Source organism: Prinia subflava, chromosome 2 (assembly GCF_021018805.1).
Source record: "Prinia subflava isolate CZ2003 ecotype Zambia chromosome 2, Cam_Psub_1.2, whole genome shotgun sequence".
Taxonomy (NCBI): Eukaryota; Metazoa; Chordata; class Aves; order Passeriformes; family Cisticolidae; genus Prinia; species Prinia subflava.
The window spans coordinates 54,272,659-54,285,764 of NC_086248.1; the positions used below are offsets into that span (position 1 = coordinate 54,272,659).

Consider the following 13,106-nt stretch of genomic DNA (forward strand, 5'->3'; position numbering starts at 1 on the left):
GCTCTTCCTTAGCTTTGAAATGTAGTTGAAAAGAAGCTGAAATGTGTTTTTGACTAATGATAAAAGCGCAAATCATCTGCTTCGACAAGGGCCTGTATAAAAAAGCTCATTTTAACGTATATCTTGCAGTAACCTGCAAAGCCCTTTGATCCCCACAGCAGCCATAGGGAGCTGCAAGTTCTCGTTACCATTGTGATATACATAACTGCTTCGGTACATAGGGCAATTTGGAACATTCAGAAATAGTCTTTTGTACTATTTCACACACACATTTACAGTAGCTTTAGGAGGTTGGTTAAACCTAAACCTTGTGAAAAGCAAACACATTTCAAGGTGTTTCATTCATTGCAGGATACTATATTCCTCTTAGTAAGCCCAGTAAGCAGATCTTTTGCCACAAAGATATGCTCAAATTGCCCTAAGTGGGCAGTCCCCAGTGGCATCCTTTTCATATTGTATTCCTTTGTGTATAAACAGCATATACCATGTAGGATGAGGCTGGTGTCAGTGCTGGTGGACATGTTCTTTAGACAGCGTTCATCACCAGAGAGACAAAATGTCTTTACCCATCTTCATATATGCCATAACAAAATGACGTGTCCTAGCTAAATGCAGTACAGGCTCTCACTCAAGTGAAGATATGTAAAGCCTCTGCAACATCCTGATTGCATTTGTATTGTTATACCAGGAAAGGGAATTGTCTGTGTCATCTTGACATTACGGTAGTTTGAAAATGCTAGAAGAGCTTATTCATGCTTCCAAAGGCAGAATACCATTGTCTGGTCTAGACAGCTTGGGAATATACTAAAATAGGTACCCAGGCTTGCTTTCTTTAGCTGGCTTTAACAGCTTCCCTGGTTGTCTCTGTGACAGGTATCCTGAGGAAGGGCAGCAGCATGCCAAGTGTGTTATCTTGCACTCTGTCATAATCCCTGTATAAGGTTTTATTTTCATCACTAGCATTCTATTCTAAATGTTTCTTTCCATTTTCGTATAACTCAGCTGCATATGCAGGAGTGGTTTTCACTGTGAATTTAGGGTTCCCTGATATTGGGCATAAAGAAGTTCACTTGGTTTCTTCCAAAAAAGGAGAGCTGGGTCAGTAGGAAATGGTGGAAAATACTCTTCAGGACATCGCAAGGAAATTTGTAGCAGAGAAGGTCTGACTCCTACAAAAACTTGGACAAAAATAAATCCCACAATTTTAATTACACAGAGGTTGTCTAACTGAAGTTTTAAGTATGTTCAGAGGTAAAAGAGGTATAGAAAATTAATGCATTCAAAATAGTGTGAGATACAATTGAGATCCTTTTATTGAAATGATTTCGAAATAGAAAGCATAAGTATTTGAACATAAAATTGTTTCTGGCCACAAAGTCTATGGATCTGTGAAAAAAAGTATGGATTTTACTAAACCACTAGATCAGTGTGTTGGAACAAGAGATATTTCCATGGGAATAAAAAAAAAGCAGATATAATATACTGAGCAGGTTAGAAAAGTTGATCACGATCTATTCTATACCCAGTCTCATGACATAAAACAAAAAGTACAGTTTTCCTATAAACATGAAATGAAGACATCAGAAGCTTAAGCATGCTTTAAGGAAATAATCTCAGTGTAATTAGATGTTACTCAAGCCAGATGATGTTCAAAACCATTGCTGTACATTTGGCAAGTTTCAAACTGAGATTCAGCCAACTGATATCAAGAAAGCACAAGTCTTTCATGAGTGTTGATAATATTTTTAGAAGGACTTGCGTGCTTCAGTACTTAAAGTACTGATCTGTAAATGTGGCAGATTAGCAAGAAGTTTAATGCATCACTGAAGAGAACAGGCAGATCAGGTCACATCTACATACTACATAATCCTTGTTCTTTGTCCTGTAAGGTCCAAACTAGCTCAGGGAGAAAAGTCTAGGATACACAAGATCATTATTTCTCAGATAAACTAACATACACAGTATGGTGTGCTCAGATTTTGGTCCTATATATGTGAGGTTCTATTTTTTGTTTGTTTTTAAATTGAAGTATTGATTCATTGCTTTTGAACGTGCTGGGGACCATCAGTACTACTCACTTTTTAAGCACTGCTTTCCAAGGCCACAGGAGCAGGCAATTCCAAAGTGTCAGAAGTCAAACAGGCAGAAGGCCAGCTTGGCTGAGCGGGGATCTTCCTTTGGAGATGAGGCAAAAAAGGAAGGTGCACTTGATGGAAGCAAGGTCAGGTGATGTGGGAAGAATACAGAAATCTTGCTTGCCACTCTAAGGGGAAAAGTGGTGTGGTCAAACCTCAGCTGGAGTTGAAGCTAGATGGAAATAGGGGAGGGGGTCAATAAATAGTAAGAGGGGTTTTTAATAACTTAATAGCAAGAGATAGTGCAGAAATAACTTTGGCCCAGTACAGGATGAAGATAGGCCCTTCACGAACAGGGGTATAGGCAAGGCAGAGAGGTTTAATTCTTTCTTTGCCTTTATCTCCAACATTGATGACGACATGAAGGAGTCCCAGTGCCTTGAGCTGAAGAACCATGGCTGTGAGCATGATAAACTCTCAGTGTACCCTGAACTAGTTTGGCATCTACTGGATCCATATAAGTCTATGGGGCCTGGTGGGATTCATCCAAGAATACTCCAAGAGCTGGCTGATGTCATCCTGAGGCCTCATTCAGTGATTTTTGAACAGCCTTGGAAATATGGAAAGATGCTTGTTGAGAGGAAGCTAGCTAACATTTGAATTTTCAAAAAAGTCAAGAAGGATGGCGTGTAGGGCTGTCAATCTCATTTTGGTATATGGTAAAATTATGGAGATTTTTCTGTGAAGTATTGAAAAACACCTCACAGGTGTGTGCAGTCATCAGTCACAGCCAGAATGGCTTTATGAGGGGGTAATCTGGCTTATCAAATATAATTTTATGACAACCCACCTAGGTGATCAAAGGCAGCCAGTTGATGTAATATTTCTGGATTTCAGTAAAGCTTTTCATACTGTCTCTCACAGGATCCTGCTGAACAACATGTCCAGCACATAGCTGGATAAACATGTCATGCAAGAGTGAGCATCTGGCTCATGGGTTGGGCACAGAGGGTTGTAATGAATGGGTGACATCAGACTGGTGATGTGTCACTAGTGGGGTTTCACAGGGCTGCATCCTCACCCTGTGCTCTTCAACATCTTCATAAATGATTTGGATGCAGAACTCAAAAGGGTACTATGTAAGTTTGCCAATGTTACTGAATTGGGTGAAGCTGTTTACTTCCCTGAGGGCAGAGAGCACCTGCAGAGAGACCCAGACAAATTAGTGAGATGGGCAATCACCAGCTTGACATGGAAAAATGCCTGATTCCACACCTGGGATGGGACAATGTTGGAAGCATGTAGAGACTAGGGATTGAGAGACTGGAAAACAGTGCCATGGAAAGGGATCTAGAGGTTCTGGTCAATGGCCAGTTGAACATGAGTCAGCAGTGCCCTGGCAGCCAGGAGGGCCAACCCTGTCCTGGGGTCCATCAGGCACAGCATCACAGCAGGGCAAGGGAGGGGATTGTCCCGCTCTGCTCTGCTCTGAGGTGGCCTCACTTGAATATTGTGTGCAGTTTGGGGTGCTACAACGTAAAAAAGATATTAAGCTATTAGAGAGTGTCCAAAGGAGGACTACAAAGACGGTGAAGGCCTTTGAGGTGAAGCCATATGATCAGTGGCTGAAGTCACTTGATCTGTTCATCCTGGAGGAGACTGAGGGGAGACCTCATGGCAGGTACAACTTCCTCATCAGGGGAAGAGGAGGGGCAGACACTGATCTCTTCTCTGTGGTAACCAGTGACAGGACTCAAATGAATGGCTTGGAGTTGTGTCAGGAGAGGTTTAGGCTGCATGATAGAAAAAGGTTCTTCATCCAAAGAGTCATTGGGCACTGGAACAGGCTCCCCAAGGAAGTGGTCACAGCACACTTGACAGAGCTGAAGAGGTTTCAATAACGCCCTCGGGCACACAGTGTGACTCCTGAGGAGTCCTGCACAGGGACAGGAGTTAGACTTGATGATCCTACCAGCTGTGGATATCCTATCATTCTGTGGTTGTCAGGAATTAAACACAGAGGTCTGGATTGAGTAGGAATAGGCACAGTACATGGAAATGACTGATGTTAAAGTACCAGAAAATACTTTGTCAAAGTAAAAGCGGTCAGGTCTCTGTAACAAGAAATGTTTTCCTACGAAATAGAAGGTTTCATGTGTTTTACTGTGAAAAAGCAGACCACTCAGCAAGAGATGTGAAGCTTTAAAGTAGTACATTAGCTTCTCTCCCTTTAATAACATCGTTGACATATAAACTGTTCATATTCTTCAAAAATGTTAAGATATGTCTGAAGATATTTAAAGCTAAACTTATCACAAAAGAAGAATCCATTATTTTTCAGAAAAAGTACAAATAATTTGACATGATGTCTTAAAAAAGTTGAATTGCAGAGGATTTTTCTTTTGAAACACTTAATTATTTTTGTCACATCTTCTTTTAAAAGCATATTGTTCCTGGCTATTTTTTTGGTATGGCTGGTAGATTCTTTTTGAATGTCAATGCTTGAAATACCAATCAAATGGATTAGATAACTTACAGAAGTTGATTTTAACTCAGATGGCTGTTCTAAAGCTGCAATTTTGATTGATTGTTTCAATAATTTGGTATTACCGCACAATCCACAAATTATGTTAAAATATAGTATTGTGATTGAGGCTTTCATTTCAAATATATGCTGATTGTGTGCAGTAGCAATAAGAATACACCCTTTAAAACAACAAACAGTATTTCTGGAGGCAAATGCTTTTGATGCCAATGCACTCATGACTGAAAAAAGGTATAGTGTTTTTTCAGCTGCCCAGATGCAGAGCACAGTGCAAAAAAGCTTTGTACAAATGATTACAATCCTGGAAAGCTGTGAAGAAGGAATCAGTGTTCCTCAGAATATTGTCTGTTTCCTTATTGAAGATAAATTATGTATTCCAGACAGTAAGGCTGTTAAATAGCAATCAGTACCATATGCGTGACTTACTAAAATGATAAAACAATTTTAAAGCGTTCTTAAAAAACAATTCTAAATTAAATCTTAGGTCTGAAAGTGTCCGGACTTAAAAAAAAAAACCAAACAAAAATAAACTTCCAGATTTCTTAAGCTGTAGCTTGGATGAAACAATGAAACATTCTAGATTTGATCTGGCCCATAGTCTATAACACTGCAGAACACACCCCATTAACAAAAATCTCTCTCATGGCTTTCATTCTGGCCTTTTGAAGTTGACATATTCTTTTTCAATGCTTTTTTCAGTCCATACCAAGCACATCAATTTGGCATTTGACATCCACAACCATTCCTACTGCTTTCTCTGTTTCTGCATTGTGAAAGGGCTACACTTAGGTATCTTGTGGGAAATAGCAGTGAAAGGAGTAGTGTGGTGTGCTAGTAATGTGGGGCAAAGAAAGGAAATGGATTAAACCAGAAAAGTAATTTTCTGAATCTGTTATGGATTCTGTGAAGTTACGTAGAATTTCTAAATCCTATGTGGTGAGATGAAGAAGAATAGAAAGTGTAATTACTCCTTGAAACTTGGTTCTTACAAGTCATCACGAGGAGCTGTTTCTCACTGGACCAATTTCCATTCTGCTAAAAGGTTGTTTAATTTGAGATCAGACAAAAGCTATATACAAAAATGGATACGTAGTACTGCCAGTTTTATACTGCATGTTTCATATGCTCAGCTTAATTTCTCTTCTATTATGCAGTCACATAGATAAACACAAACTGTTGGATAGCACCCTATACATGGTATACTTGTCCTTCCTCCTACTCACGAACTAGAGGCTAGATTCTGTTCTAGCAAACAAGAATTAAGTAATTCAGGTTTTGCTACTGTTTACAAATAGTGCTAGCCATATGCCTTGTAAAATGAAATAATGCACATTCATGTCAAAAGTAATAATTCATTTTTATAAATTATATCTTCTGGGCTGTATTTTTGGAATCAACATTGAAAACAGTGTGTCACAAAATATGGCCTGTTGCAAGACTGCAATACTAAACCTGTCTTATGCTGCTTTGAAATTTGGTTTTCTTTAAGCAAGCTAAAATAATAAGACAGCTGTTGTGTGGTGTAAATTTAAAGGTTTTCTGACAAATATTCTTTTTGTTTTACATGGAAAAACGTTATCCACAAGAACATACGAAGCACTGATTGTGACAGCTAACCTGTAGAATTGTTTCTCAACAAGCAGCAGAAAATAAGAATAAATGTTGCAGACCTTTTTCCATATGCAAGTTGTCTAATCATCAGTTTGTACTTTACATCCTCTGTTTAGGACTGCAAACACAACACAGGTGGTTCATACTGTGATAGATGCCTGCCTGGCTTCTATGGAGATGCGACTAAAGGGACAGCTGAAGACTGTCAGTTGTGTGCCTGCCCCCTAAATATACCTTCTAACAAGTAAGCTGTATATTTATTGCATATTGCACTTCTCCCCTTAGTAAATTGCATAATTTCCTAATTTATATGTTTACATATATGCTTGAGATATCTTTTTACTTTCAATCAAATAATATATTCTACAGTATAAACTTCTACAATTGTACAGAGTGCTTAACTAGGCAGACGAAGACAAAAGCTAGATGAGACTAAGGTAGAAGAAACAACACAGAATTTGGATGACTGCTTTTCAAATTAATAACTAGCATTTTCTGTCCTCCTTAAGGATAGTTGTTTCTAGTTTTAAAGCTGAATTTACAGATTTGAAATATGTTTTTCTTCTGCTTTTACTTTTCTCTTCCTTCCAGTCAACATTATGTGATTAGTTTGGAATTTGAATTCATCCTTAGATCGTATAAGTGAAAATATTTTGTCAGCATATCTCAGAAAAAATACTGTAAATTTGTTTCATTAAATAAAAATATAAGTGAAAAGTTATTCAAAATTCTGATCTGAGAACCAAAGTTTACTTCATTACAAAAGCTTCTCCATTGCTTAATTTAATAAACCAAGTGGCTTGAACATTTTTTCATTGGTTTTGTCACAGACAGTACCTGGAAAATCAGAGTACCAAAAGCATTTTACATGATGTACCTGAATAAAACTGTTCTGAATCTTGTGTGTGGCATTGCATCCTATTAAAATTGCACTGATGAGAGCAGGAATAGTCTAAGCACTTATGAGCGGAAATTCCAGGGGATTGTAGAATGGGAGCCTGCCTTCCTGTTAACACAGCTCTTGAGTTGGCTTTATTAGATATATATATATGGGTTTATTATATCTGCTGCTCAGGCATGGTTCCTCTGACAGTCGCATTGCTTGGTATTTCCTTGCCTCAGTAATCAATTATCTTTCTCTTGTTTGAGAACACTGTGCTGACAAAGAAGGAAAAACACTATCACATTTCTGTCTTGCACAGACATGCAACAAACCAAATCAAATAGATTGAATTTAGATTATGATAGGCAAAGTGCCTGGAGACCTCCATTACGTAGTCATCAGTTCTGGGTGCTTTACTTTCCTTTTTTGAAGTTAACAGTCCCCTTTTTGACATTTAGTTTTCCTGAAAAATATAAAAGGCAGAGAACAAACACATAATATAAATGTTCCTTGAACTGTGAAACTGTGTGAGTCATGAAATTGACAATGTTTAGCTTTGTAGAACTCATTGTAAGGTTCAAGCGCTCATGATTTTACAGTCTAGACCAATTATTAAATTTTTTTATGAAGTTTTAAATATTTAATGTGTTACCTGAATGCTGTTAAAATATTTCTTTGCTTTGTTATGTTACTTAGTTGACAATGAGTTTGTTATTCTAGAGATATTTGCAAACAATTCAGATACCTTCACGTGAAACACAAACTTTTAAGTTCATGTCACTCTACAGAGGTAGTATGTCATGTTCTTTCTGAGTAACTGGCCAAGTGACTAACTGTATGTAAAAATTATTATAAATAGCTGTGTATAGATTTTTAATTCCTGACGTGTTTAATTCCTAACCTGATAGGACATTTGTCGGTTTCTAAGCTTAATACAAAGTTCCCGCGGCAAAGACTATTGTCCATCAAAGGAGTCTTTGAGATATATTTCTATTTAGAAATAAGTTTTATATTTTGTAGCAGAACCTAATTTATTTATGATGTTTATAGTGGTTCCCTTCATTGTTCTCACAGCACCTGACTCTTTCTTAGCAATCCCACATAAAGTGGAGAACTGTTCTAACAGTTGTAGAAATGATGGGGTGATTGTTTTTTCTGTCGTTGACTTCAGTGGATTTTGCTGCTGCTGATTCCCTTTCCTGTTTCCTAATGGCAGGAGTTTCCATATGCAGTCACTGAAGCCAGTCACGTGCCTTCTGAAGCACAACAGTCATAAATGGCTTGCCATATGTTGGAAAAGAGCTCTTGGCCAAATCAGGAAACTAAAATTGTCTAAGCTTGTTTTCTGCATCATGGGTTGTATTTTCTTCTTTTTGCATGTATCTTCATATATGTGCTTATGTGATGCAGATGAAATCAATACCCATGTTACAAATGGTCTGTCCAATGGACATGACTCCTTTGTCCTATGTCTTCTTGTAAACATATCACTCTGAGAAACTGTTCTAACATTCTTAATCCTCCAGCAGTTACAAAGGATTTTTTTTTTCTCATAATATCTAACAAATATAGATGTTTGGGATAATTACTGCTCTTCTCTTAATGTAGCCATAAATTTCATATGGGTAGAGAAGACTTTGACAGGAATGCTTTCTCACTGTAAATGGGAGATAGATCTCTCACTCAGCCTGGGAAGGTCGGGAGTAAATTCATAGCAGGTGAACTAAGAATTTGGGTTGGTCTCAGAATTTTAATTTTTTCTTGAGAATTAGATAAAATCACAAACATATTGTCAGGGGCTGTTTTCTGTAACACGCAAGGAAGCTTTTAGGCTGTCCCATCTCCCAACACAGACTTATTACATATCTACCCATATGTGTATTCATACTTGTCCTATGTCCTGTCTCGTATTAGTGTTGTTACCATATGGGAAAACTGTAAAGAGCAATGGTAAATCAAGAGGGGGACTACACTTTTTTGTAGCTTGTTTTGACAAATCAATACTCACAGTTCATTAGTGTTTAGCACTAGTGAGTAACGAGATCCTCAATAATCAGGAAGATAAGCTCTTCTCAGCCTGCCATCATGTATTTCCTTTACAACACACAGATGGGAATTTCTCAATATATTAATGTTTACTGCTGAAATGTGGTCCAACTATTAAGTCACAGAAAGAATCAAGGAAACAAGGTCTGAACATAACCCTTAAAACATGGAAATTCTACTATTCATCATTATTGTTGAGTAATAATAAATACATTAGCATTATTATTATCATTATCATCCTTACAATAATTATCATTATTATATTTAAAATTATGCAGTTAAATTCAGAGCCCTTGGTGGAACTTTGGTACAGTCAATTTTGTACAATGCTATAATGAGCTGTGATAGCATCTCTACAAAGTTTCCCATGAAGCTCTTGGAAGGAGTGAAGTTGGGACTGACAAGCAGGAACTTATCTGAAGTAGGTCAGGTGCTGCTGATTATATTCCATGATAATGTGTGCTTTCATTGCTATTAAATAATAGAATGAACAATTATTGTTTCTTCAACTAACTCTTCATCCATTTGTGAATCTATTATTAAGGAAATTACATTGCAAAATAACACAAACGTAATCCTTATAGGAAAGGGAAAAATCCCAGCAACTATGTTTATTGGACCTGACCATCCCACATTTTTCTTACCGGTCTCTTATATTTGTGGGATAAAACAGAATAATGAATAACTGAGTACAGATCACAGGGTGGATGACTCTTGAGAAATGGGGTCTAGTCACCAGCAGCTAATCAGATTAAATGATGCTAGTTAAGCTTTTCTGTCCTCCCTGGGCCTATTACTTTCTAGAGATTGTCATGGTATATTCTGCTTTAATAGATCCAAGGTTGGATTATATTTATTTGTAATTATTGTAGCATATGCTGTTACCTTGAATATACCTTTCTTCTGCTGTCCTTGTTGGAGCAATTCTGTTGCTTCTCAGATTCTCTTTTCCTAGGTTATAAAGGGTAATTTAATATCTTTTTTTCACACAGATGCTTTGTTCCCCCCTTTTAATGGTCATCCCGCTATGAGCCTGTTCCCATTCTTTAATTTCTTTTTTTTTTCCTTTTTCTATTTTTCTATTTAGTTGACCAGAATTTATTACCATTATTTAGATGGGGCTTTATAAAGATGCTTTTATGTCTCTGTCTCTAATAATCATTACAGAATTACAGAAGAACAGATTGCCTCTTCCTCTGTGTGGTATCTTTTAGCATGTTAGGAGATTTCTTCAGAAAACTGTGTTAAGGGAGAAAGATTATGGAAGACAAAATGCTAGCAGTGAAGGAACACAGTTCAGAGTTAAACACAGGCATTGGGATGTGGAGCTTGCAAATGGCTACAGTATCCTTCTTTATAAAAAGTAGGGGAAAAGAAACAAACCAGCCAAAAATAATTAGAGCATATCAAAGAGGTAAAGCTTTCTAGTCTGGAAGCTATTCTTAAACTTCAGCATGCCTGTGTGGCCTGTTGCTTGAGGTCACTGGCACTCAATTAGCTCAAATACGCTCTCTGGGAAGCTGTACCAGATATTTCCCATTTTGCCCCTCCCCTTTCTTGTTCACTGGGTTCCTTTCACAGTTGACCATACACAAAGTTAACTGAGCTTTTAATCGGTTGTCCTTCAGAAAGATTTATATAGGGGCCACGTTATGGCACAGATTGTTTTGCCAGGCCCTCAGGGGCACAAACAAACAGCTGTACATTCCTGCCTTTTTAATGGTATCCAGACCACTCACTGGCAGGCTCAAGTCCCGTAATAACAGGCTATTGGGATGCTGCCATCCGCTGCTCTATATTCAGTGTCGCAGAAATAGCAGAGTCATTCCAAACTCAATTTGCTGGAGTCGAACTTAAGCCCCATGTCCTAGACCAGAATCACTTTTCCTGGGCACTGTTTTGCAAATTAACAATCTCTGAAGTGGGAAGAGATCTATGCTGATAATCATGTTTTCTTTATGTTTCTTCCTTGTCCCTCTTCTTTCTCAATATCAACAACACAGCTTTAGCCCAACGTGTCATTTTGACCGACATCGCGGATTAATATGTGATGAATGCCCAGCTGGCTATGTGGGACCACGCTGTGAAAGGTAAGCAGGCACCATGCTTTTAGTCATATGAGACCTGAAACAAAAGTATTGATCACATGGAACTCTTCTACCTTTTATTACCTCCCCATTCCTGTTCTGAAGCTCACTGAAAAAATTCCTGTGCATTTTCCTTTGATATTGGATCCATGAATGTGTATTTTTCCTATGCTTGTTTTATTGTTTCATGGTAAAATGTAAGGTTTCCAAGAAGCATTTGCTGATAAGAGTCTTTGTTAAAACAGTTTCTTCTAGCTTTTCTGTCACCCTGCTGAGATTTTCTAAATCTTTTGTCTCTTTTGTCATTTGAATGTTTAGTGCATGGTGATTCAAATATCCAGTAAATGACTGATGCTTCACTTAGAGAAGTTAATATCCTGTGAAAACACAGCTCTTCTAATAAGTTGTTTGTAGATTTAAATTATTTTTAGAAGATTATTTTACGTTTTTGTTGCTTGTCACTTTATGTTGCAGTCTTTATTTAGCAAGTAGAACAAACTGGGCTTTAATGACAAAAAAAAAAAGATAATTCTTCTTTGTCAAATACATAGAAAAGTTCAATATGTATTTTTCTACACTTATTGCTAGCTTTACAAAGACATTAGACTGAAAGAATCATGTGGAGAATTTAAATGAAACAAAGAGGTAATGTGAGTGCCAGTGCTAAGCTCCCAGGAGCCCCCTTCCACAGGAGGTGAGACCACATAGGCAAGAGATATGACCACTGTGTCTGCATGCCTTTGGTCCCCTGGGATTTCACATGGATGGAACAGATTTCAAGAGCAGTCAGTGTGCCAGGAGACCTCTGCTAGCTGTTTGGAGGTCATGATGAATCAGTATTGGCTTTGTCTCCATGATCTCAGTCCCCTGTGATCCTGCCAATGACACCTTTTTAAGAGGGGCTTGGGGAGCCAGATAACTGTGTAACACCTGGCTAGACAGTTAAGGGGCATGGAAACATAGCCCTTGTGTTTCTCAGTAGGCTCTTGCCATTTGCCACTTCCATGAGCTGCTTGAAGGATTTTTCAAGGCAAACCCTAAAAAAAGGTAAGGCTTGTGAATGAAGACTTAAAATATTCAGGCTGGGATGAGAAGAAGTAGGAATAAACCAAGAGTAAGAGACAACTAGAAAGGCAGAAACCTGACCATACCCTGTGAATCTCCCTATAGTCCGCTCTTTCCAATTTACAACTACTTCCTTTTAAATCTCCTGTTCTGCTATATCTGTCCTGAAGTGAGAGTGCAGGCTGTCACCTGTTTCCACCCATCATCACCGAATCTGCTCCTGCTGCTGCTATTTCTGCCTGTCTTTTCCTGTCTGTCTGGGAAGTCATCACCTTCTTTCAGCTAGTGGGCTGTGAAGTTAATGACGGCAGGAATAAATCACATCAAGAGCACTTTGGTGGCAGTTTGTCAATGCAGGGTCATTGACAGCTTCCATTAGCAACAAGTGGTGCTTCTGAGTGGAGCCCAGGCTGTAGATGCAGTAGGACAGAGTCTGATTAAATGGCTAAATTGGTTTTTAGCCTGATCTCCTCAGGAAATGAGGCTACTGTGATCTTTTTGTGCATGTCTCTCTGGCTGCCTGCGAAGTCATCTGCACCTTGTAGGTCAATTTCAACCAAATCTGGCAGAATGTTGGAGGGCTCAAAGATGATAATTGTTCCCGAAGGTTTTATGAAAAGAATTGGCTGAATAGAGGTTAATAAATCAGGACATGTCATAGCTAAGGGGAAAAATACTGTGTGAACTCACACCTGATTAAACAGATAGAGAGAGAACAAGAGAGATTGCTAAATGTTCTGCCCATAAGAAAACTTTCACAGGGCAAGGAAAAAGTGCTGCTGTAGCCTGAGGGA

At 38.2% G+C, this 13,106-nt stretch overlaps 1 protein-coding gene across 1 annotated transcript in view; it reads left to right on the forward strand.

The window, feature by feature from the left end:
* Window positions 1–13,106, forward strand: part of LAMA2 (laminin subunit alpha 2) — a 337,526-nt gene that overhangs the window by 194,842 nt on the left and 129,578 nt on the right. The window contains exons 17-18 of the mRNA XM_063389975.1: window positions 6,348–6,475; window positions 11,164–11,250. Coding sequence (XP_063246045.1) covers window positions 6,348–6,475; window positions 11,164–11,250 — 215 coding nt within the window. The remainder of the gene's footprint in view (window positions 1–6,347; window positions 6,476–11,163; window positions 11,251–13,106) is intronic.